Raw genomic sequence first — 27731 nt, forward strand, 5'->3', positions numbered from 1 at the left:
TGGTCATTCATGTCTCCCTGTAATACAATACGGGGGTATTGTTTGTTTGTTTGCTAAAATAGATGCATAGAATAAAATTAGAAACAAATCCTGACTAACAAAACATTTCAAACACTAGATGCACACACGTACATTGCAATACTTGCCATCACAATTATGCTGTGACACTTCCTTCTTACATGTAACCACCCAATCTGTGATCATTAAGGTAAGGAGCATTCTTGTCTCCTTATAATAAAGGTCACCAGCCTCTAGCAGGTCTTTGAACTCAGTTCAAATCGCATCTTGCTGCAATTTTAATATTGGTCATAAAATTTGTCAAAACAATAGGAGAAATACTCTTTAAAATAGACCCAGTTTATAGTCTGCTCCCCCCTCCCAAAGAATTCAGTAAAGGAAAGTAAGCCCGATGATTTATTTTTCTGTTCAGGTCATGCCTGGGGTAGACTGCTATGTTACTAAATTCCCTAGACTGAAATTAAGAGCAACACAAGGTTAACAGGCCTCTGTAGGCAAAAAGAGCCTGAGATAGCCCTCCATGGATCATGCATTTTCACTAAAGTGTAGCAGTAAGTATTATCCTCAACATAAAGACGTTTCAGGTATTTGTCCCACAGCTTACCTCAACGTAGTCCCTGGCATGGCCCCAGTCTCTCTTAGCGTCCAGATTGCCCAGGCTGAAACATTCCAGCTGTCCAAGGTGAATCTTAGCTACGGATCGGCTAATTTTTCGAGTAACAAAATTAGCTCCTGGAATAGGAATAAAAAAGTAGTATCAGCATAGTCACAGTGGCAGAAAACTGGCCACCAGGAACACCTTGTAGCTCTAGCTACAGCTAGAGCTTGTAGTACATGGTATTTTCTTTTCAGTCTTCTTTCATTCCCCTCACACCACCTAGACCATGCCATCATTTATCAACTGAATAGGTTAAGGAGCTTCAAATGCAAGTGTCATATTAGCTTCACTTTCACAGCAAACATCTTTCTTTGTGGGACTTCATAAGCATTCCTAATTTGCTGCCTCAGTATTCAGTCCAGGCATAAAGCCAAAGAAAATCATTTGGAATGTCAGTTCTTAAACACAAAATGCAAAAGGTTACATAAAGAAGACAGACATCTTAGACCACCCTCAAGTCTTTTGTTGTCATTTCTTTTTGTTTTTTGTTTTTAAAGAATGCATATATCTAAATAAATTAGTTTATTAATAAAAAACATCTAGACTATCCAAATACTGATGTTTTCCAAAGGGTTGCAATGGTTAAATGAATTCTATTTTTCTAGATATTTGGGATTATTTTTTCCCCAGGTTCACTGAGATCATGAAATTGTGATTCCAACTTTATCATTTGGAGGATTTTGTACATTATTTTGTATTTCATTCACTGTATTTCATTGTAAAATTCATGTATCTATCTTCTCCCTGTAGAGCTGCTTTAAATAGTACTTGGTTTTAGTTATTTTCGTATTTTGCTTTTTAGATTATAAGTACTGGGGTTTCTAAAACCTAGCGAACACTTTCATCAGAAGCACAGTGATTTGAATTTGGATCATGAGTTCAGGCTAAACAAGCTCAATGGCATTTGCACACTAGCAGGCACACTAAAACTAAAATTACATGCCTTTTTAATAGACAAACATAGAATAGAATAGAATCCAAATGGAAAGCAGTAAAATTAGTGAAAATGAATGTACATGTAAAATGTTTTTCTCAAATTCAGAAAGTTATCGAGCACTTCAGCTTGTACATTAAATGTGGGTATAAATATATTCATAATGCAATTCTGCTCTTGGAATATGTACCTGAATATTTTCTGTTTTCTGCTCAACCAGTGACTGATCCCATAGAATTAATAAATAATGTTAAGTGTATGTTTCAGTTTACAAACTTTTGCTGTAAAGTCAAGAGCACTACAGTACCTGTTTGTATCATCTGGCTCTGCCAAAAGTCAAAAGTCAAAAGTCAAAAAAAAAAAAAAAAAAAAAAAAAAAGAGTAACCCCGTGAGTACCATTTGGAATGAAGCAATGAATTAATTCAGAATTCAGAGCTTATCACAGGATTAGGATAATTTTATTTTTCTGTCAACTGCTAGTACTAATTGGAATTGTGGTTATCAGGCATTTAGAATATATCATCACTTTTGTGTTTGTTTTCTAAAGGATTAAAATCATGTAATTTCCACATTCCCTGAAAAAAAGTGTTCATACAAAAGGGAATCTTGAGAAACAGCCCAATTTGCAGAAGTTCACAAATGAAAGTGATCTTAGAGGTCTTTTTTTGCATCAGCACTGCACACAACAGTTACATAAATAAGAGCCAACTACAGGATCAAACCCCAATCCATTCTTCCAGACTATGTCCTGCATATTCAGCAGGAGAAATATGTTTACCCTAAAGAAAAAACAGTGCAAATTACAGGACCAATACTGTGACTCTGCTAATGCAATTTCTGGTAGCAAAGTACTGTGGTTCCTCATCACTGGCTGAATAGGATTGCAGAGGGAGTGAAATTCTGGCTTAACAGAAACCAATGAGTTTCTTTGACTTACTTAGTAGGACTGCCATTTCTCCAAAGATTTTTTGCATTTTTTATGTTATCGATGTGCTTTGAGCTCTTTATACAAATTATTAGTAACTAATTAAAAACAGATTCAACCTATTAGACAAAACTATTAAGACTAATGCTGAAGCTTCCTAACCTTTTGCACTGAAATAAGGCTATATTTCCTGAATGAAGAGTTGAAGCAGAAACTTTTTTTCATGGATAAAGTATATGGTCTTAAGTTCCAGATTGCAACTGGGTAACAAGTTAAACTAGCAGCTTTCAACACTACATTCCCATTTGCAGTAAAAGCTATGAGAGTTTTAATCATCATCTGCATTATCACAAGTTTTACTGTCAACCTATGAGACTAATGAATGCCAGCTCCCATTTTGGACCAACCACTTCTTGAATATAAAAAAGAAATATATGAGGTACAGTGTATGTGTGAACTTCTATGCAATCAACCAAAAATGTATGAAAATATGAATTATACTTCACAGCAAAAAGTATATTCATCTAGCGCAGCACACCAAATACTAAGCAAATAATACTAGCAGCTGCTGTCTTCTTCCAGAATTACTAGTAACTGGAGAGAAACTGTCTTCTAAGATCTTCTCCAAGTAAAATCAAAGTATACCTCAAAAGGCAGAAATGAATTAAAGAGCAGCACAATGAAAAATAAAGTAAAACTTAGTTTTCCAAGAATATTCCAGTAAAGGTTCAGCAAAATACTTCCATGTCTCTTCTTTGAAGTGCCTCATCATTAAAGCCAGGGAAGAAAACAAAGCTACTGTACCTTTTGAGAAATGTGATCAGAATTCTTTTCATGCAACCAAGGACTGAATCCACATTTCAAAAGCATTTAAATTATATAGTTCACAAATAATGTATAAATACTGATGCTGTTCAAATACAATATCTTAAAATATCCTCTTACACTTCATACTTGATCCCTTGCTATTAAATGAACATCATAACCAGAACTTAAACTGATGCCCACTGGAGCCACAGAAAATACTTAAGGTTATGTCAGCATTTCCATTATATTTCCATATATTCTGGGGGGTTTTAATTTGGCTATAAAATTTTGCTTTGGCCTGAAACTTGGCAGACATAATGTCTCTTTGCTTTGGAATGATTCTATCTAAAGATCTATATGGAGCTCTACAGATACCTTTATATAACTAAATACAAAGTACCTTCTGATATATAAAAATGGTTAGCTTCCTACTTCCTCAGGAGGTATTGAGGATGGGTTAATGTACCTGCAGGAGCATTTTTCTCCATAGAATAGTCAATTGGTAGCAGCAGTGGTACAGATAGAGCACATCAGGTAGCTGCTGATGCGTTAACCACCTACATCAATTTTCATTGAGTCTAGATGATACAGTCATTAGCTATCACAGCTGAATGATGTCTACGTTACTATGCTACTAACACTATTACTGTGCGTGGAAAGGTGGTAGTGGTATCAACAGAAACTAACTTAGATTGATGGGAGAGAGAGATCAGAATTCTGCATTTGTCTCCTGGCTTTGTACTGCTTCATCAGTTCAGGGAGGTCATATAAAATGCCTCACTGCTCATACCTAGCAGGAATGAACTTGGGTGTGTTCAAATCTCTATTGGCCAACAGTGCTGCTATTAAATGCTTCCTGTCTTATGTATTCTGATTTATTTGGACATTTATTCAAACTGTGTGAGGGTGACGCGGTTCCACATAAACTAAGAGCAGAGTCATTCTTGCTCCCTCAGCAGAGCTGAGCATGCTGGACTGACTGCCTTGCACAGTTATTCTAGCTAGCTCTGCACGAAATATATTGAAAATATGATGGGCCAAATTATGCTCTCTTTTGGGTTGTTACTGACAGTACTGGAATTACTTTATTACATCAGCATAGATTTGGCCCAGATGTTGCAATGGATTCTTTGGTGTGTCGCCACATTTCAGCAGTTCCAAACAGTCTTAGCCAAGGCACGCATTACAATTTTTTTACGTTTTACAACAGGCCTTAAACATGAGTTTTCATGATATTAACAGGTCTTTCAGGGACCTGGGTCCCTGAAAGCTTAGATTCTTTTTTCAAGACCCAAGCCATCCCTCTGAGATCATTAGCATTCTAATAGGAACCATAAGGTATGATTTGCAAACTCAGTTTACCTCGGGTATCATCTTAAAAAGGACTCTTCATTAAGCAAACATGATCCGTAAAACATATACTTCATGAGCAACTATTATAGGAACAACACTACAATAAAAAGAAATAGCAAAGGTATAATACAATAGCTTCTACTCTCCAGCCTGGGCCTGCTGCATGCTGAACAGCATGGCTCAGGTTGGATCCCAGCTCGTCTGTCTGAAAAGGATACTGTCTATATCTAGCACAGTTTTGAAATCTGGATATGTCTATGATTAACACATTTTTAAAAATAATGCTTTTGGGAACACGCTTTTGCTGGTGTGCACCTATTACTCTGAGGCTGAACACCATCAGAGAGAGAAGAAAAAATGAGCCTCTGCATAGTTAATGTCAGTATCCATTCCTTTTATCAGCACTTGGATTTCATCCTTTGTGTATTATCACGAAACTAACTGTTTGAATTAGGTGTTTTTGTCTAGGATCTGTGGTTTATGAGCAGCAGCCAAATGGATTAAGCAACTTCAGGAGCTGCTGTTACAGTAACTATTTCTTTTCAAGAACCATCATTTTCCAGTCTCTCAAATCTAGATACCAAAATTCTACAGACTACAAAACTGTGGCCTTAGAAAGACTCCCATCCCTGTATAACACTAGCTGCATCATGTCTAAGAAAAATCTAGTTGCAAACAGTCTAATAGCATTTAATAGCAATATTTATCAGTTGAGATGCAGAATTAGCACAGTCTATCAAGTTTCCATTACATCTTTTTTTTTCTTTTCGCATAAAATATGACAAAAAGTACTCTAAAGACGTTTGCAGAAGAAAAAGGGGATTTTTTTTTTCTCCAAGTTTCTAAGGTTCTGGCAAAGATTCTAGTAGAAGCCCAACATGTTCAAACACGTGTACCCAGTGCTTCTCCTAACTAAAAGGAATATATTTCTTTTAACATATGTGTGTTGTAAATGATACATTTAATGAGATCATTAAAATGTTTTGATTGCCTGAAAGTCCAAACTGCTCACAATTTCCATTCTATTAGAAGTCTTTTCATTTTTGTGGCACGTTTAAATTTAAAAAAGTAACACCCAGTTCTTCGAAGGAAAGAAATTCAAGAGTGTCCTTTAACTTTACTGATGGAAATCACTAACAACTATTCTGAAGTTAATGGAGTTATGGAACAGAGTAATGGAGTAAATCAGAGGAAAAATCAAGTTCCAAGTCTTTAAATTAACCTATTTTTCAGTTTTAAATGGGATTTTCAATTGTATATTAATCAAAACAACAAATACAGTATTGCATTTAGGTGATATTTGCAAAGCAGTGACTTAGTACCTGTTAAACATCAGCTGATGTATTTTAATTGTGAATCCCCTCTACGTAAAATAAGAAATGATTCTTAATTACATGGAGTACAAACATCACTGTTTGGAAACAGAAGAAACATTGTTAAAGTTAATTTTTCCCTTCTCACCTCTTCATTACATTCTAATGCTAATTTTAAGTAGCAAATACAGCTCTGAATGATCTTACCAGGAAGTCCACAATCGAATTTTTGCAAAATGAAATAAATATGAAATAAAGGTGAAATGATTCATAAGCAACTCAGTGTAAAGTTATGTACTGCATGAGAAACATCTTCCTGACCTGAGCAATGTATTATTTCCTGAAATGTGAAATATAATGCCCTCACCTTTACATTTCAATCCTGTGTAGCACAGCTGAAAATCCTTCGCCTTATCATAAACAATTTTGTTTATTCTCTCTGCCTGTTAAAATTGTAATAACATCTTACGATAGTGTGTCTTTAATTCATATGTAAAGAGCAGTGCTTTTCAAACAATTTGAGTTTGCATACCCCTGCCTATTTTCCAATGGACATAAGGGACCTCTAAGCAGTGAAGATAGAGCTAGCAAAGATAGAGCTAGTAAATGTTTCTCAAAGTTATTCTTCATCAAACCATCTTGAAAATATCATATAACACTAAAATCCACAGATCACAGATTGAAAGTCACTATCCAATAACATGGGGAAAAAAATTTCTCTCCTTATCAACTGACTCCCATTTTGTATTACTTTAAAATGTTTAATTTCAATAAAATGAAGCAGTACTGCTCCATTAAATATTGGTAACAAAGACATGAACTGAAGCATGTGCTTATGAATTAAAAATTTAATTTTAACAATTTAATTCTTTAGGTTTATCCTAAAATACATTGTGATAACCATTTTGAACTTTCCTACTCAAAAGCCAAATGTGCTAATACAGGAAAAAGGCTGCTTGGCCCTATTTCCCATTGGCACCGCACTTTTCCACTGGCATTCCTTGGGAAATGGTAGCTGTAATATCCCTCTTTTTAAAATCAGGCAGAGGCAGAGAGGTAAATATCTGCATGGGAGGCAGGGGGAGCCTCTGCAGCAGGTGGGCAGCGTGCAGGAGGCTGGGGCTTATGGCCCAACTCTTTGACGTCCCCAGCACATCTGGCAGGAGGCCTGTGTGCTGAGGACACCCGGATGGCAGCGGGCAGTTATTTGCCTTTGGATGCTTTTCATCACCTGAGGGCGAAGTAAGATTGGGAGACACCTATCTCATGAGGAGTGACAGGGGACACAGATTGGGAGGGCCACGCAGAGAGAAATTTCCTTTTCCCAGTAGGCTGAAAGGTATATGAAGCTCACCCGGAGGGACACCTACCTGTAGGCCCTAGAAGAGAGGGGCATGAAAGTGGGATCTACCAACTACAGGGAGAGAAGAAGAATCAGAGCTGCTGCTGGTCAGTGGGTACCAGCATAGCAGGCTACATTCCTCAGCAATTTAGCCCAGTTAACCGTCAACATGGGCATCTGTCATCAGAGCTTCAAACTCTTCGCAACTGCTTGCACATAGATACAAGTTTCCACCACTGCAAAGAGCAATGACAGAATGACTTCTACGACTACTGAACAGTCCCTCTCTAAAGCAACTGTGAAAAACTGACATTTAATTAGCAGGCAATCCAAGTGTGTAATGCCAAACACAGAGCTATTAAATTTCATATTCAAAGTGACCTTATTCAGGACTAATTACACACATCAAAGCTATCATACAGGTTTGTTAAAAGGATATGGTAACATACCAGCAATAATTGCTGGCCACAAAAGCATTATTTTAGTATATTTCCTCTAAATAATTTTTCTTAAATTAAAATACGTTCCCCTCAGGAACTATACATTGGATAGGAAAAGGTGAGGCATCAAAAACTCTTATAGAGAAAATCCAAACATTAATACTGAAAACAATATGTAAAAGTATTATTCCTGTTTATGCTGTTAATGGTACTTACCCAAATAGAGCAGTTTTGCTTACAGAAAACTTAGTCTTTTGCTCCGACCTAGTTACTTTGATTTCTTAATCACAATTCATACGCAATATATGTTTAAACAAATTCAAATGTATTTAATCACCACAATTTGTTCAACACTCATTTAAGCTGTTACATAATTAGACATGCCCCTGCATGTATAAGCTATGTGCAAGGGCAAGTGTGCTTGCCCATTAACACAGTCTCTTTGTATTATTTAAGTGCATGTAAACAAATGAAGTTAAGCGCATGTTTTCCTGAATCGGGAATAAAACGTCTGGAAATGTTTGCAGCCGAAAGGAAAACCCAGTACTTGTAGAAAATGAAAACACAATGCAGTCTATGGCATCTTATACATAAAACTGAGTTCACCTTAACTTGCTAAAGACCTAACAAATTTCAGACATCTGTGCCTTTAAACTTAACATCCCTTTCTTTCCTCTCTGTCTTTCCCTACCTCCTTCCTCCCAGCAACCAGCAGCACATCAAAAAAGATGTGGTTTGAAGGTTCAAGCTAAGACACTCAGCCTCTACCCTAGCACTCCCTTGAGATGAAGCAGGCAAGGCTTTTTATCTTACCTGGTGACACATGACTGACTCATACAGCTTCTTGGACCTTATGACCTCTGAAGACCTAAGTCTGGTTGATCCCTCAGCCTCTCCAGGTGGCTGGGACAACAGCTTGTATAATCACTGTATAATCAAGGTTTGCACAAGTCTTCCCTGTCTTGCTGTGCACTCAGTTTATTGCCAACTTCTAACGTGCAAAAATGTGTCATTTCACTTCAAGTCAGGATAAAAAGAACTTTCTTTTACTTCCACTAAAGACAAACGAGTGTGTAGCAATAGCTAGCTTTAAAATCAATCACAGGGGCATATAACTTTGCTGAGCCAATGCTTAAATCTTTTATTGGAGTAGGAAAATGGTCTAGTTAAAGCTAAACAACTTGCCTCTTCTACAATTTAATAAAGTAGTCCTGGACAGGCTTGACACCAATACAAACTGAAGATATTCCTAAATACATGTACTTTCTGAGCTTTGTTGCACAACCCTTTTTCTTTTGGGACTTTCTGACTTGCTCTGTGACAATGGTAGTCCTGAAGGCATCCTTTAAGAGTGTGTTTCTAGTCTCATAAACTACCTTTCACCTGCAGGAGTCCTGGAGCAGCTGCAGCCAAACTGGGGGATCCCGAAACATGGTTAAACCGTATTGGCAGGGAAGTGAGCAAATCCTGGTCCTGTACAAGGCAAATTTAACTGAATGAGTCTTTCTAGATTACATATTAATATGTAAATTTTGCATGCCCACCTAATGCGAAGGACCGAATGGCACCAGTTAGGAAATACCCTCAACCAGCAATGGCGTGGAGCTACACATACACTGTTGCAGCTAAAGCTCAGATGATTTTTTTCCCCAGACTTCTAGCACGAGGACAGTAGCAATGGCAAGGAGGCTGGATCATACCCAGTTTCTATAGGACTGTGTATCAAAGTAAGGTTTATGTCCTTTGGAACGGAGCACAGCGCTCCTGAAGACATAACAAGGTAGGGACTAAGAAAGCTGGAGGGGAGGAGAGAAAAAAACCTATGCTCATCCTAACACAGAAAGCACAATTTTCTCTGATACTTGAATAAAGCACATAAAATTCAAGGTACGACATTTCCTTCTGTCTTCTATGTAGGCAAATAATTAGGTTATCAGCTAGGATGTGTGAAAAGTACATCAATGACAATACCAAGAATTCAGTGTACAAATCATCAGTTGCAATGGTCTGCAATTACCATTGCGAGGATGAGATGTTTGTTCCAAATACAGATACCCCTTCAAATTCACAGCAGATTACTCACTTCCACATTATTTCTCTGCGACATAAGAGTAACAAAAGTTGTGCTGTAGAACGCAATAATTGATGTGGTACCAGGAATATCAGAATGGCTTACAATGCTTTCCGGTTCACGCTGCATCCCCTAGCTCTGCCAGCTTCCTGGGCTCTTTTTCTAGAGAGGCATATGAGGCTGCTGAGAATAGAACAAGGTAACACTGAAAGTGATTACCTTGGATAAAACCAAAGCAACACCCCTCAAATGTAGTATTTTAACAACGAATCCTCTCGAAATGAGTGTCAAAGTAATTATGCAGGGGGAGAAAAAACACCAGGAGTTTAAGAAAAGAGTAGGAGGGAAACGCAGAGACAAGCTGACAATACATCAGGAAAGTGAAAGCCAACGAAGACAGCATGTCTCTTCTGCTCCTGAAAAATTCGGACATGTTTGGCCTAGCTGTGCTGACCTCCTGTATCCACACAGCCAATAATAACATTATTTCACCTAGTTATCGTTACTGCTGGTTGCCTAGACTTTCCCTAAAAAGTTGTGTCCTTATTTCAGAACAGGCCATGATCACACTTGTGGGATAATGGAGTTAAGTAGGAGTGCTACGGTTTCTACACCCGGACTCTGAACTGAAAACACAAGGAGACAGAGAATGGCAGCTCTCTCACCTGCAGAAGATACACTAGGAGACTGCACAACAACCATTGCGGAGTGAAAACTCCCTTGGACAAATCCAGGCCAGGGCATGTTGCTAATCTTCACTACAAAAACAAAAAGGCATTGATGCAAAGAAATGGACACTGCATTTACTGAAAAAAATCAGATGAACACAGAAAAACAGTAAAGTTACAGAAGCTTTCAAAATGCACATGCTTTTCAAAGAATTTTCCATTTTTCTAACATTGTCACTGAAACTAAGCCACGTTTTTGCATTCTTTCTGTGTGGGAATGTTTCCTTAGCATACTTAATGCTTAAATTACATAAAAGTAAGTAAGCAACTAGTTATATACCTGAAGAACCCAGTTTTCTACTAATAAAGTGGTGCAGTGTCACTGAAGTTAGATTACTTAAATTCACAAAGAAGAATCTATATTCAGAAATTCCATCATTAAGAAGTCCAACTATAACAATAATTTTGCATAAGAAATTGTGAAACAGAGCAGAAATGAACTGTACAGAACATTTAGAAAGTGATTAAATGACAAAAACTAGAGCATCTGAATATTCACCTTCTACAGCTGAACTTTTCATGCCTATTACTGTTTTAAGATCAGTATTTTTAAGAACATTTCTTCCTTTGTGGACTTCTGAAATTCATTGTTATCCTGTTTTTGTGATATTTCCCATTTAAGTTAGTTTATACTTCCTCTAGGAACAGAAGAGGCAGTCTGATCACCTGCTGTTCTGAGATGCCTACAATACTTAAGCACAATGGGGTGAAACCAGGACAGAAGGTTAGCCCAATTCTGCATTTCCTGGCTTTGTATTTTTAGTGAGTCCTTCCACATAACTTTAATATCTACATAGGTAGCTGTGCATGCTCTCAGAAACATGCACACACATAGTCTGTACATATTCACAAAAAAGCTGTAAATTCTAGCATTAGAAGTTAGCGCTACATGTGCCAGTGTTATTTTTGAATGTAGAATGATAGTTTCATGAAACACTCTTAAATCAATTACATACTATAATTTTCTTCCTAATAGGATTGCTCCCTGCGCAGAGCAGTGACTTGCTCTGGGAGCAGAGACTACTGTCTTGTGAGGAATGAAGCTAGAGTACTACAGAGTCCGAAGTTCAGCAAAAAAAGAAATGATGGATTCATAGTTTCGTCTGACTAACACTAAAGAAAAATGAATAATACTCTAGCTGCTTCTGAAAAGTCTAAAGTGGTGCTTAGAAAGTCACTCAAATCAAGGTGCTTATTTAGCCACTGCCTCACATTCCTCTGTGTGCTTCATTACTACGCACTCAGCTGCAAAGCGAAGCTATATTCTGAACATCAACCAATGAATCAATCAATAAATTCAGACTTTAATTTTTCATGCCTGAAATTTCAGTTTCTCACCTGAAAAAACAGGAACAAAATTTCTGTATTTTACAGGAATCTCACAAAGCTAAAAAACTCGGTATTTGTGAAACTCAGAGGAGCACCCTGGAAGAGTCAAAAAGGGGTGAAATCATTCTGTTCAGCGCAAGAGCTGAAGAGTGGTCATGCATGGGGCACAGAATCAGTATACTTTCAGATAACTCCTTTCCTGCCTTCTGTCCCCCAAATATTGACCATCGAGTTGTTCAGGTGAGAACTATCTGTCCTGTGCAAGGAATAAGGACCTGTGGGGTCCTTATTAGGGTGGGGTACTTACAAGCAGTACGAGTATGGACTTTCTAAGATTGCACAGGCAAAAGTTTGAATTAAGTTTGTGGAGGAACCTTTAGTTCAATTGTTACACAATTTTTGACCTAACAAGCTTGCAATGTGCCTTTTTTCCCTCTCATGCTTTTCAGGGTGTAATAAGATTTACCTCATCTCCTATGCTCACACTAATGACTTAGGATGGTCAGAAAAGCTGTAACTTCTCTGGCCACAGAGCATAGCCTTCTTAAATTTCCAGTTGCAGTCTAGAACCCACTCTCAAAACTGAACAAAACTGAATGTAAATAGTTTTAAAGCTTGCATTGAGGAGTCATCTCTCAATAAGCAGTTTACAGAGGTGCCTGAGGAGCTGGGAGAGAAATCACTGAAATTTAACCCTGAACCCCATGTGAACCCAGGGACTGGGACTGCATATTTTCCACTGTCCTGCCATCTGCTGCTTCACTGCACGTGGTAATCTTTGGCAACCCCACTGAGAGCTGCCTGGACTATGGCTCTGTTCAGACAGGGTGTAGAAAGAAAAGACACTGAGAATGTCATGGCTGGCTGACCAGACTACTGAGATCAGAGAGATTATGCCTCATTTGCTCACCAAGCCCTGCCAAAAGCAACACCATTTAACTGCAGGTACTCAAAACCCAACAGGCGTGTTTAAAGGAATTCTAGGCTTAAAAAGAGGACCATTCATAATGTGCATTTGTTGGGGATACTGTAGCTACCACCTTTTGGCAATTACTCACGAGAGTTTTTAAAGAGAGTTTACACTGCCTACCATTTCATGTACAAATGATATCTGACAGAAAGTATCATACCTGATTTAAAGGACAGACGGACCTAGAAGATGACTCCGGCAGAAATAAACAAACAGATTTAATAGCCCAGCAAATGGAGGTAAACAGCAGAAATCCATAGTTATTTTAAAACAGCTACAGTCTGTTTATCTCTATGCTCTGAAATGCTGCACAGTATGGGAGTGTGAGGGTCTGGTACTTTTCTGCATAACCCTCATATGTCATCTCATGACAAGGGACCTCCCTTGAGTCACAGCCAAATCGACATTTGTTCCCCCAACACTCCCGTAAGTTCTGAATGAAGTAGGCTAAGAATCAACTCTCAGAAACTCTTTCTCTGACTACCCTCTTTTACATACGGGTCTCAGTCCTTTCAGTGTCAATGTACTAAACATTTACCAATGGAATTTACTGGCTATTTCCAAATGAGAACTGTAGATGCTAAAGAGTATTTCTAAAAGCATCTTAAAACTGCAGGAACATTATTATTGAGTACAAAATTACTGTAGGCACTGGAATCAAATAACCCTGACTCCAACCTCATGTTATTAAGATGTTTCCCCTGTCCCCTTAGCGTCCTTTGTTCCTACCAGCAGCACTATAAATGAATATGTAATTATATATGTGTCTACAACAACATCCTGCCCTGTTTCGTCACTGAAATATTGATCTTGGAAAAGACAGTGCCTCTCCTATATCTGTTTGGGAAAACAGTCATAGACACTTCAGTAAGATAAGTTTCTTCTAGAGGCTGTAGAACAACGGTTGGCAGATGTCAGGGTTGACAAATGCTCTTCTAATTGCCAAAGGACACTCCAAAATTGTCCTCTGGCTTGGAATAGGCAGCTGCTGTCAGCCTTTCTTCTTCCCTGCTGCTCTGCTGCCTCCACTCTGTCTGCCTCTCAGGGAAATCAGAAAAAAGACAGAATAAACCACATAAGAGAGGAGGAACAGACATCTCTTTCTCAGCTCCAGCTGTGTTGGAGCCAACAGGCTTCATTGTTTTGATGATTCCAGGACCCTTAAGTCTCATTTCATCCCTGCTTGACAGAAGTGCAAAGCAGAGGTGAGAATGGCCCGCAGGCTTACAAAATTAACTTCTGAAATCCTTAAGCCATTCTTTCCTAGAAATGGCCTTTCTCTCTTAGAGTTTGAATCAAATATCCTCGACTCCAACCTCTCAATAGTATGTTCTGCACCTGTGTAACCCCCATGGGCAGCAATGGAATTTTGCTAGTGCTTTTTGTAAATAAAAGGCAAGACAGGCACAATTTGTTAAAATTGGTAAGGCACAGAGACCAAACCCGTGTTGCACAGTATTTTCTTTTGATACAAATGCACACCTTGAAAAGAATATGTTTGAAGTAAAAAGTTACCCATTAACATTCTCAGCTGAAACCACTTCTTAGCTAAGCTCCACTGAATCAGAGCTCCAGTCTTGCTCTCTTTCTTGACTCATAACTTCAATGACAGTCCAGAAGCCAGGCAGAGCCACTTCATAAAATGTACTAAATGAAGCAACTTTTAAGAAAAACATGAACTGGCAGGTAGCCATGTTAAAGAAGGAAAGACCTAGTAAGAATGTCCTACAGCATAAAAGTCTCTGTTGTTCTCATTACTGTAAAGCAGGAAAATCTCTTTATATGCTTTTGATTCAAATGATCATTTGACAGAAACAACGGACAAGACAAATGGCTGTAAAACAAGGCAATTGGATTTCCTACTGCTACAATATCTTACTTGGCTCCCATGACACAATTTCTCTGTTATTCTCCCTTGCCATGGTAAAGTAAACTTACAGGCTACCCAGAAAACAGATGAGTATAATCAGTCCTTTATAAATTATATCCTTTCACTCAAGGAAAGCAAATAACTTTGCCTCCTCTATAATAACTGTTTCTAATACTTCATTTATTCTTTAAATTGTTTATAAAACACTTCAAGAAAGGTCAAGACAAAAGGGCAACAATAATTGGAGATTAAGGAGACTAAGTATTTTGCGCCTGTGAGTAAACACTTCGGTAACTGTTATGATACAAGATAGATTTACTAAAAAGAATCAGTTATATTTATGAATTTCTTGAACACATGTTATTTCATCTGAGAGAGATTCTTTCTACTCTTAATTTCAGTTCAAATTTAAGCAGCTGCAACATTTCATGTCACATGACTCAGGCAAATAACAATAGATTTAACCATGGTCTCATATGGAAGAAACGTAAAAGAACGATAAAGGGAGAGGAATGGAAGATCTTCTCTTGAAGTTTTCTACAAATCACTCGAGGAAGCAGGAGCTCTTCTCCTCAGAGATGGACGTGTTTCCCTTAAAGTTCATGGAGTCACAAATGGGCAGAACAGAACCATGACAGCAGGGCCACAAGGGAGACTCACATTCTCACATCTACATACAGAAGTGTGAAGGGAAGTGATTCTTCCCCCCTATTGGGCACCGGTGAGACCACATCTGGAGTACTATGTTCATTTTTGGCCTCCCCAGCACAATAAACACATGAAAATGCTGCCGAGAGTGTGGCAGAGGGCCACCGGCATGGTCAGGGAGTTGGTGTACCAGGCATTCGAGGAGGGACTGAAGAAACTGCCTTGTTCGTCCTTAGGTAGCCGGGGATTGTGGTCTACAATTAGCTCATGGGATGGAGCCAGTCCCTTCTGAGGTGGACAGTGCACATACGTACTAAAGCTGAAAGATGAGAAATTCTTTTTAAATGTAGCGATCCTCCTTGCCCACCACTACCAGTGAAGATGGTTAAGCATTAGAACAGGTGCCCCAAAAAGTTGGGCAGTCTCCTTCTGAAGATATTCAAAAATTATTAGGCAAGGACCTGAGCAACCTGATTCAACTTTGAAGGTGGCCCTGCTTTGAGTGGGGAGAGTAGAGCCGGATAAAGTCAGAGGTACCTTTCAACCTAAATTATTTCACGATTCTCATATCCACACACCCAAAGAACATCAGCGTCTTCTAAAAGAAATAAGCCACAGTTGCCACTGCTTTTTTAAGAGGAAAGTCAGCACAATGAGTTCACCTTACCCCTGCTGAGAAAACTACATTCTTACTCTTCCTAAGATTTAAGTAAGTAGAAAAAGTATTTGAGACCAGGCAAGAAAGGACTTATATTCACAGCAAATACTAAACTTAAATTTATATTTCACATATACTAAAAATGAGAAGACAAACAAAGGGGAAACTAGGGTAAAAAAATATGTTTAAGAAGACTGAAATAACAGAAATAAAAGCAGGACAGATGGTGCTAAACCAGAAAAGAAAGCATATGTTTACGACTATTTTAAACAATGGAGCAAAAAAGCACTAAGAATTTTTTTTTTTTTACCTCCTGACTATTTTTATTTTCTTAAAACGGTGTGCAAGAACAGTAAGAACAGCTGTACGAGGCCAACAAAACTCCACACAGTCCAGTATCCTGTCCTCAGAGTGGGCTACAACAGATTCTTAGGGAACGAATATACATACAACCTCCCCAGACCCTACAGAGAAACGCTTCACTGGTATTCTCTTTCAGTTTTAAGAGACTTGAGTATGCCTGCGTATGGTTTTGGATGGGCTCCCACAAATATCATCAATTGCTTTTTGAACCCATGCAAAGTTTTGTCATATGCAAAATCCTGTGGCAATAAACTATTATTAACTTCGCACAAACACACGCTGTAAAGGCAAATCCTTTACTGTTATTTGTTCTGAACCTTCATTTGGCAAGTTGAGAACTTCATGAAATTCACGAAATGAAAAGATGAGAGCAAGCAATCACATCCCATCCACCTTCTCCCAGACATTTAGGACTGCACATACTCTTACAATAACATCTCCTACTTGTCTAACCCACACTGAAGTAAATGTGTTCTTCACAGAGAAACTGTTTCATCTCTTTTGTCAGCCCTGTGGCCTTGCTTCACTTTCCACATTAGACAGGGTGGAGAGTAAAAGCCCACCCCTGTATACCACTGAGCGTGCTGGCCTCACCACGAAACATTTATGCTCTCATTTGTTAGAAGTACATGGAGGTGAGTACAAACATCTTAAAAACTCCAGACTTCAGATTTATCTCTTACTACAAACGTCCTCTCTGATGTCAAGAGGACTCCCCTTAGGGGAACGTGTCAAACTTATTCATGTGTTCATGTTTCTGGATTGAGCCCACTGAGCTCCATTCAGTGCTCTGAATTTAGATGCAGATTTGGGTCTTGGTGGGGGGGGGGGGTTCAAAAAGGGATTGCAAGCAAAAAGGACAATTATGTCCTCTTGCACGTGACATGGTTCAACCCACTTTTTATTGTTTGGTTTTTATTGTTCTTCCTATGTCCATTCACAGAATTAATAGTGATCATGACATAATTCTGGAAAAGGGTAAAATATAAACACTTTACAACCTAATCTTTTGAGTTGCTTAGTGTCACAACTGTGCAGATTCCTAATGAAGCCAATGAATTAAAAAAGACCCAAGACACTGAAAAAGAAAAAAAAAAATCAAATGCTGAATAATTTTATAGAAATAATAAACTTAAACATGATAAAGATATTTGTTGAGGGATTTAAAAGTAGCCAGCACTATAGGCATATCAGCTTACTAAAATGAAGCTAAATTCTTAACTTATTCTCAAGAGTTTCAGTGGCACTTAGTAAACAGTATTTTACTCATGATAAAGTACTTTCTTTAACCAGCCTATATGGTGACAAAATTATAAAAAAGGTAGAGTCAAGATTCAGATTTTGTATTGTTACACTGCATACTCTCTGCCATCCTTCTCTCCCTTTTTTATTTTTAATACCCATGTTTCTCTGATCTTCTAAAATTACATCATCATGTTGATCTAGACACAAAGATAAGCTCTCTCTAAACTATTTCAACTTAATATCAAATCGATAGAGATTACTGCCACAATTTATTTTAATCCCAGTAAGAACTTTTTCCTTGGATCACCATATTCCCTGACATTATTTGTTAGTTAAACATTGTACTGCTGTGTTCTTGCATGCCAGCCAGGTAGTACAACAGAAATAAAGCAGCTTATCCAAGGAATGTAAAAAGCAAAATGTAACTAACACCATCAAATTATGAAAAAGGTTTTTGATTTTTTTCCCATAGAGTCAGACTGAACTATAACTGAAAATGGTTTGAATTGTTATTTTTTCTCAAATGAGAAGTGAATCTGAACAGTTACGTTTAAGTCTTTGTTGAACCTAATCCAGAATTTAATAAAAAAGAAAATACTTCCAATTATCAGATCAGAATAATTATTTAACAGAAAATTTCCCAGAGGAAGCCTCCTTATCATGACCTTTACATTTCAAAACAGTTTATTTTTCAGCTTGAACAGAATCAGACACACTGAGGCAGTTAAATCATTATTGGTCTGACCCAGATGTATGCACTTGAGTGAGAGTCAAATACAAATCAGATCTGAACCAAGTCGCTTACAGATTCTTCATATTGTTTTACTTTTTTTCAGATATTGACATTTTTAAGTATCACAACCCCATGTTCTTGTACTTCGGGAAACAGAATTTTATTTCATTTTTAAATTAATTATATTTAACTTAAAAGTTTTCCCATAAACACGTATTTTAAAGAAAATAAGGTTAAACAAGCATTTCCAGGTAACTACTGTTACGTGGATGTGCCTCCATCATTACATAGTTGACAAGTTCTGCTTTTAGAACTAGGGAAATATCACGGTATCTTTAAACAATTTCTTAATGTTACATTTCTTTCTTTAAAGAATTCTGTAAAGTGTCAGTCTGTTTAATATGTATGCCTCACAGCGCTTTGAAAAATCTGAATGTTCCAGTGTAATAAAAGGCAGAAGAATTCAGCAAGTACTCACTGAGGCATGTGGCTGCATAAATACTTCTTTTTAGATACTCTATTAAATAGAAAGGGGCATTTGCCTGAATCCATTTCAAGCAACAGATAATGAAAAGAAAAAGATGAAGTTAGTGTGGAAAGCATAAGGAAATGGCAATTACACAGAGGAATACTGGATTCAGAGGAGCTTGGTTCAAATATTGTCAAGAAACAAACTTTGGATTCTGGGGAAGAAGTGTTCCTGGGGGGAAGTGTTCCTGGAAAACAAGTTTTTATTTTAACCTGGATTACTCTGAAAAAGCAGCAAACTAAATAAAATGACAGTGCTTCAAATGACATAAAAACTTACTTTTGTGGGTCCAATAAAATTAAGAGGTAAATTTAGATCTGGTACTGTGGACAAATTAGCAGATGTTCATGAAATCTTTCACTTGAAACAAAAATATATTAAAAGAAAACTCACACAAATGTGAATAGAAGAATATAAATGTGATCTACAAATGGAAATCTGGTATGTGATGCTAAATATTGTATCTGAAAATAGTTTTAATGATAATAGTAAAGATGTGAAAAAAAGATATGCAGTGAAATCCAAAGGAATAAGACTGTAATAGAGACTGCCATTCTATATGATCCCTGGTAATTCTACAGTAAGTGTGTGCAATAGCTTGGAAAGAAAATGACAGCATTACTTAGAAAATATACTTGCTAAAAACATAAAATAGGCAAATAAAACCCTTTAAAATACTTAGATTGATGCTGAATGGTTTGTTAATATCTCTCCAGGCATTACAATTGCATTTTTATACCTTTATTTAGTTTAATTTCACAGTTTTGTAATTAAATTTGCACAGTTTACTAGAGTATTTTTTTTAAAGGATTTGTTCATAACTTGCTTATGAGGTGAAACTGTTCCATATCTTCTCCAACAACCATAAAACAGGAAAACCATCAAGGTAAAAATGCCATATGCTGCATCAAGCCAGAAAAATAATGAACTGTATAGAAGGTGCAGTTAAAGAATTCTACATATCCAAAATTATTTTGTCTCCAGCTTTAACCAAGGTTAAATAAACAATATCCAAGTTGATATTGATATTCTAAATGTTTCCTTAGCATTCTAGAAGAAAAGCGTATTTTAAAATGTGTTAAATCTTTCAGAGTTTTCTTCTTCAATACCAAGACTTATATTAATAAATATTAAATTACTTGACTTTAACCAGTAAAAGCAACGCCAAGTTTTAATGACCCCTCAGATACATGATCAAGGTGGACAATACATACACACAACCATGATTTATTCCAGTTTTGCAGCAAATTTTACCAAATGTATTAATTCCTTCATCAGACTTTCATGTACAGGCAACCATTTTCAAGCATAAGACACATACTCACACACATACATAATTTTGGAAAAAATGATGAAAAATGCCCAGATGACTCTGTGGGTTCCTCTGTGGGTGCTGATGCCTAGTTATCATTGTCTACAAATGTGACTGAAAACCAGATGATGTCACTACAGCACCAAACCCACAAGGAACCTGTAGTACCAAAGTGACAACAAACACTTCACTTACTTGCAAGTAGACCAAAGTTGAGCAATAACTGCAGCACATTGATTAATTTAAACCCAGAATTGCTTCATCCCATGATTTCACAACAAAGAACTTACTCTTCCTTTAAACACAGTTTAAAGTTATGATGCTTTTCTTAAAATGACACAGCATCTTTATGAGACATAAGTATAAATTTAAAAATGACCTATTACTTGTTGGTTTTTTAGCTTCCTGACACTATTTTGCCAATGGATTTTAGATTCACCAGCAGGATGAAAACTGGTCCTGGTTCTCCAGTAACACCAGCACGACCACTTACTGAATTGGACAGCAAAGACAGCAATTGCCTACTGTTGTTATATGAAATCAAGCTTTCAGCTTCACAATCTGAGTTATTCTTACACCAATCTTGCTCTGAATGTTTTCATTAAATATTGCATGGTCTGTGGGGAGAAAAAAAACCCTTGTCATTAAATCTGGTAACACTAAAAAGGAATGTAATAATACATGCTGCATTTTTTTTTCATGTGAAACTTGAACAGGTTTAAGGAGAAATGAGTGTTATTTGTACCATATGCTCATGTTCTGGTTATTGGATTCATTCAGAAGCATCCTCACCTAAAGAAGTCAACTAAACACCAGTTAGCTGGTATCCATTGAGCATAACCTAAAGGAACTGGCCTGAGACTTTGAGAATGTTAAAATTGTTTTAGAAAACAGTGCTGAAACTTGAAGAGTCCTGTGGAAGCCATGAATCTGAATGCAGCAAGAACTGTGATACTGCAGCATGCTGAGCTCAACGGAGAGATACTCTTTTAAGTGTTGGAACACTGGCATTTCTGTGAGGGCATATCAAATACAAAGAGGAGGCATGAAGCAACTTTCTACACCAAAAAACAGAACAAGCATAGCATTTTCACCAGAAGTCAGAGTGCCTTCTACTACTAACTCCTTGCAAAATTCATGATGGATACGTTCAAGATTCAAGTGCTACTGGAGCAGGTTTAGGAGGGAAATAACTGAAGACTTTGAATTAATTTAGATTAAGCAATAAAAACCCAACCTTCCTCGAGCTTGGGTGATTCAAATCCCTTGAAGATCTCAGCATATTTGAGCAGGTTTATGGCCCAGGATGCATAGCTGCACATTCTGCGACTCAAAAACAGAGAAGCACATCTACTATCTACTTGTAGACCCCACAGAGACAGAGCTTGATAGCAAATCACACTGCTAGCACTAGTCTATCCCCCAAAGCCTATTAAATATGTGACAGGAGAATACTCCAGCCATCACTTGCTTTCCTTATGACATATCTACAGGTTATCAAAGAAAATCAATGCAAGAATTTTGAAAAAAGAAGGTCAGCTTCCTGCTGAAAACAGGTATTAAAGCTAGCAGTTATTAGCCTGATTTTCAATGACAGATCTATGCAATAGTCCACACCTAATCTGTACAAGCAAATAGAAGCAAAAAAATGAGTGTGTGCAAGCTCTAATAGCTAGTTTAGTCACATGATTAGCTTTACTCTAAATTCAATGGCACTTCAGTTAAGTGCTTGAAACTAAGTATGTTACTACTATCTGATCAACAAAGCACTGAAGTGCAGAATTATTTTTAACTTACTCCGTTTTCCATAATTACATAAATACTGGAAAGCCTAAGGACTGCTTCTGTCCTCAGAAAGCACACAACCTCTCCACTTATCTTCAAGAAGTACAATAAAGGTAACAGGAGACCTTGTATTACTTTTAAAGAAGGCAGTGAAGAAAAATTCAGTAGTATATCAGACAACACAAATGTCCCTGATAAATAAACACCTGCCTGCCAGTTACTGAGACTATGAGGGGCAGAGAAGGGTGTCAAAACAACAAAGAGGATTTATAACTGTAAAGTAGCTGTTAAAAACTTATTTTTTAAAAATAAAAGCTAAATATTTGTGCTTTCCCTAATGCAGTAAGAGCAATGAAAAGAAGTTTGCAAACTCTAAGTTTAAGATAATGTAACACTGACATCTGCCAATATAATTTGAGAAATGTTAAGAACTACATGGCAAGGTTTTTTAAACTTAGTAGATTTAACATTTTCTAAATTGTGCTAGTGCTTTGATTTTTATTTGGTTAAAAAAAAAAGTCAAACTCAATGATGGGAAATAGCAGAAACTGTAATCTACTTTCTTCCCAACATGGAATAAGCCATAAGGGAGCACATGATTTAATGACAAGAAGATGCATCTGATAAGATAATAATTCGCTCAAGGAGAAATCCGGATTGCAAATGCAGCTGTTCCAAAAATCTAAACCCACAGGCAAGAAATTACTTAAGTATATCCATAACTATTTCGATAAACTGCTGATAGGCCCCAGAAAAACACATCAGATAGGTAAGTATAGAATCAGGGCTACTTCAAGATTGAGAAGAAAAACAAAAAAATTGAAAGATCAGAAGATTGAATCAAAAGGATTTCAGTAATTAGATTGTTCAACACAACACCTTCCTTTATCAGTGACTCACTCAAGAAACAAAATTAGATCCTGGTTCAGTTCATTTACATAATTGCTTATTTCCCATATGTGACAAGTTCGGTGGCACTGACCTGGACCATGTCTATGCCCAAAGCTAAACACATGCAGAAATGTTCTTAGAATTCCGTTCTTATTTCGGAAGTCTGGTACTGCCTTTAAAACACAATGTCACAGAAGGCAAATGCACTTATATTTGGGCACGACTGCATTGTCTTCATATATAAGTATTGGCCAGTCCTAGAAAAGTGATATTGGAACTCAAGATTGAGATGAATTATTAGCAACATAAATCAGAAAAAGCCACTCCTTCTTATATTGTGATTTGCTCTAATTAGTACTATGTAGTTAGTCAGTATCAGGTTCAACATTAGAAGAATTAACCAAATTCACTTATTTCATAAGGTCAAATCATTTTCACAGAAAATCACATGTACATAAGCAAAACAACTATTGCAATTCTCTTATTACGACAGTCAATATTCCTGAAAATCCATCTGTACAAATAGACCCTAATGCCCATATTTATCCCCATTGACATTTGACTGCACGTACAGATAAGAAAACACCTGCATGGATCACTTAGCAGGATCAGTCTCACAGCAAGGAGAAAAAGCCAGTAAGAATGTATGTCTTCAGGACACTGCATGCTTTCTCTGTTCAAACATGCAAACTAAAAAGCATGAAATGATCTTGGCTGCTCCAGAGCACGCAACTGTCTGAGTAACTCCTTTTACATTGGCCATGGTACCTCGTCATTAAGTTTTCAATATGCTAGGCAGATGATCCCTGATAATACTAACCAGCTTGCATTTTTCTCATTCAGCAAGGAGTCAGCAAGACACAACACCCTGCTGACTTTTGCTATGCAGATATACTTGTGTGTTGGGAGACTTTATATTAAATGAGAGGTACCATAGCTCTGTTTGGCAAATTTTATACTTTTACATCCCTCATAGGCCTGAATTTATAAAAAGAGCACTTGCATAAGCCCTTAGTATTTCCAATAGTATTATGTTGATCAGCTCTTCTTGCATAGAATATATGTAAGGAGACTAGCAATTAGTCTCCTCGACCAAAGAAATGAGAAAGGGAAATCTGGCAGATGTTGGCTACCTTTCTTTAGAGGAGATGTAGAAGAACAGCTGTCACATTGTAGGGATTTTTTGTGAAAGTTCCTAGCAGATGTCACCATCTGCTACTGCTCTCTCTATGAAAAAGAGAAAAAAGGGAGACTGAAAATTTGTCAGAATCAAAAAAAAGGAACAATGAAATACATGAATTCAAAAGACACTGAAACACCTTTACAGCTAATGGAGGAATCCCCTACCCCCCACCCTCCCCACCCTCTCGGCAAAACAGTGATTCAGATGTACAGTAAAAGCAAAAAGCATGCTCCATTCTCTTCAAATTGTGATTTCTCTACATTTTACTCTTACTACTTCTACTTTGACAACCTTCAGCCTGCAATCTAACACCTAGCCATTTCCTTCCTGGCTGAGAGAGATCACAGAAATGAGCAGTTGTATCCTTTCCCTCTGGCTATACAGCAATGGTCTGATGACAACTGCTTTACTAGAGTTGATATCAGAAAAATAAAAATTCCCCACTGAATGATCTATACAACAACATCATATACGGAGACAAAGTATCTATTACTCAGGGGAAAAAATAATAAAAAAACAAACAAAATTTCTTTGCATTGTGTCAGAAAACACGCTGTACATGTTTGTACATCTTGGTAGATAAAGATCAGATGAGGCAAGCAATGAAGTGGTTAACCTAATCGGAAAGTTGATCTCAGACATCCAAAGACACATCTTGTAAATCTGAGAAAACTTCTCATACAAAACTAAGGAGAAAAAAGTAAGGGCTTGCCTGGGAAGAAACAAATGTCATTGTCAACAAGTAGGTTGTTTTCTTACTCAGAAAAAAAGGGCATCAGTGAGATCCAGAGCCCAGCAAAAGAACAGGAATCTTTCCAATGGTGTCAAAAAAGCTTGGATCAAGCCTTAGCTTTCCTGAAAACTAGACCTGCTAATTGCCTCACTCTCCCACTGTCAAAACTGTTAACTTGCCAAACTGAAATACCTTTCCAATATTGCTATAGTGCAGACGTTCCACACTAGTAATACTGGGAGCCACATTCAACCACCAGTACGAACTCTCTAGGCACCAGCTTCCTACAATGCTGTCTTGCAAGGAGAGTAATTGCTCACAAAAGAAAAAATATATTAGGCATTCATCACTCTGGTATTTTTTCCACACATAACTTACTTTATCAATGTTTGAAAAAAGCGTTTGCTCCTTTTGTTCTTTCCCATAGTCACGTCTCCACATTTGCTCCCAAGAATTAAAATCTAAAAATGCTGATATCACATGTCCAGCTAGCATTCTGCACAAGATCACCCACTCCAGCTTGGCAGGTCAGGACTTTCAAACTAGCTCTTCAATACCTTATAGTAAAGACATACTATGTTCTAGCACACTACATTATCCGGCTGCACAAGACTGTTGTAGAGAGATAATCAACTTTGTACTAGTGACTACTGTACGCTTCCCTGCTTTTTGGATACGGCTTTCTATCACTGCAGCTTTCTACCACTGCAGAGCACGTTCTGTTTTTCAGGTAACATCATACTTTGATAATAAATAAACGTCAGTAATGGAAGATCCCTTTCTCCTTTGGCCTTATCACAAATTAGGAAACAGTTGAGCTATACCTGGATAAAAAGTGATTAAATTAACTGAAGAAACCAGCTTTAGCAAGGTATGTTGATAACTGGCCTTCTCCTCAAAATAAGCAAATTATGCTAACTTCTCTTTCATTACCAGATCATCACTTGAAAGACTATGCCAGACTTTAGCTGGCATAAATCAACATGACCACATCACTTCAGTGAATATTCAGCCATATTGAACTATGTAAGTAGAAAAGCTTATACTGGTCAAAAAGTGATTACTTAAGAATGAGAAGCAATAGGTAATATATAATAGAAAAAAAATAGAAAGGAAATTACTACAAGAAGACTCAAAATAAGTAAATATATAGATATTAGTTTAGTCCAAAATAACCAGTTATTATACTCCATATAAGACTTCAGATAATATTCTCTGTTATTAAATACACATGCATTTCCTGAGCATGGGCCCAAGTACTTGTGCAATTTGATAATGCTGCACTATTCCCAAATTAAGATGTAAGGCACAGACAGTGTGTTCAATCAACCTGGAATTTATCGTTGATGTTTTTTCAAAGTCACTGTGGCTGTCAGAACAGGAAACATCGAAGTTAAAAACAGGCCCACACAGCGAGCTTAAGTGTTCAAATTTGCAGTACACTGTCACATCTTAAAAATTACTTCTGTTACAGTATTTCTATTATAGAGCAAAAGTGTAAGACAAAAGCAGAGAATCAAATGTGCTTCTCAAAGCAAGCACTTCTCTCAAGCCTCAGTAATTTCAGGAAATAAGAAACCTCTCATATTAGACTTAAGCATTTTTTACCCTTATGAACTCTGAGTAGTCTTGTCTATAGGCTACATGAGATTAACTACTGGTGTTCCTTTCCAAACTAAAACTAGGAAGCTAAAGAGAAAAATGAGTATTCTGTTATTTCTCTTTGATTTTTCCTTATATGGTCCCAAGGAGAACACAGGTTCAATAAAAACTTTCCCTGTATGTCTGAAAGGCAGGAAAAACATATTTTCTAAGAGTTCTATCAGCAGGGTTTTTTTCAGACATTCACACACTTAAACGTTAGGCAAATGGCACCAGGCTGCGGTTACTTCCATTTCCTGTATTGCTAAGGCTAATGGAGCCAACTGAAACTATTCCTAAGACAAGGATCCTGCCCATGGCAAGAGTGGCTTAACCTCCACCTCAGTACATACACACAACTAAAAGCAAAGCCTGAGACTTCAAATCACAGACTTGGCTTCCCCACAGAGACATTAAATGTGTTGGAAAGGGACTTAGGAACGGAAGCTCTGTCACAGCAGTATCAAAACTGAAACAAATGTCAGAGGAGCCTACTGGATCAAAACAGCAAGGAGCACTGAAGCTTTTCTTCTCCAAAATGGCACAAGCCTATAAAGAAGCAGCACGAACGGTAAATGCATTCATATAATTTCTAACTCGCCCTACAGTTCTTTATTATCACTAGAAACCATGCCAGATTAATATTTGTCCTTACATTTTCCCCCCTTTTTATGTTGGTCATACTGTTTTAACTGCATCATTATAATCCAAAACAGATAGAGCTACTTGCACATCGGATCATATAGTGAGTACAGAATATACTGCAGTGAACTGTGTAAATAAGAGCAAAGTATTAAGGTTTCTAAATGAAACAATTTAGTGAATTTAATTGTCTTTTAATTTTCAACTTCTGCTGTCATATGCTCCAATGAAAAGTGTTACACCATCTTCTACTACCAAGGATTTGATGCATCATTTAAAGTAAATGCTGCCTACCCAATGTACTACATAGTTTCACAGTTGTAACTCTCAAAGGCTTAAATCACTACTTAAACCCTACGGTATCAACTCATTTTTTCCCTTCTCTATTCTCTTCTCTTCTCTCTTCTCTTTCCTCTTCTCTCCTTCCTTTCCCTTCTGTTCCCTTCCTCTTTTCTTTCCTTTTTCTTTCTTTCCCTTTCCTTTCCTTTCTTTTCTTTGACAGTTACAATTATGGTCCATTATATATTTGTATGTACAATTAAAATTATTATATTTTGCACAAAAGCTGTAACTTACATAATTACATTCCTGTAAAACTTGAATTTATTT

The 27731-nt window shown here is 37.2% G+C and overlaps 1 protein-coding gene across 1 annotated transcript in view; it reads right to left on the reverse strand.

Moving 5' to 3' along the window:
- Window positions 1-27731, reverse strand: part of GMDS (GDP-mannose 4,6-dehydratase) — a 425497-nt gene that overhangs the window by 226790 nt on the left and 170976 nt on the right. The window contains exon 7 of the mRNA XM_062570043.1: window positions 623-750. Coding sequence (XP_062426027.1) covers window positions 623-750 — 128 coding nt within the window. The remainder of the gene's footprint in view (window positions 1-622; window positions 751-27731) is intronic.

Source organism: Rhea pennata, chromosome 2 (assembly GCF_028389875.1).
Source record: "Rhea pennata isolate bPtePen1 chromosome 2, bPtePen1.pri, whole genome shotgun sequence".
Classification (NCBI taxonomy): Eukaryota; Metazoa; Chordata; class Aves; order Rheiformes; family Rheidae; genus Rhea; species Rhea pennata.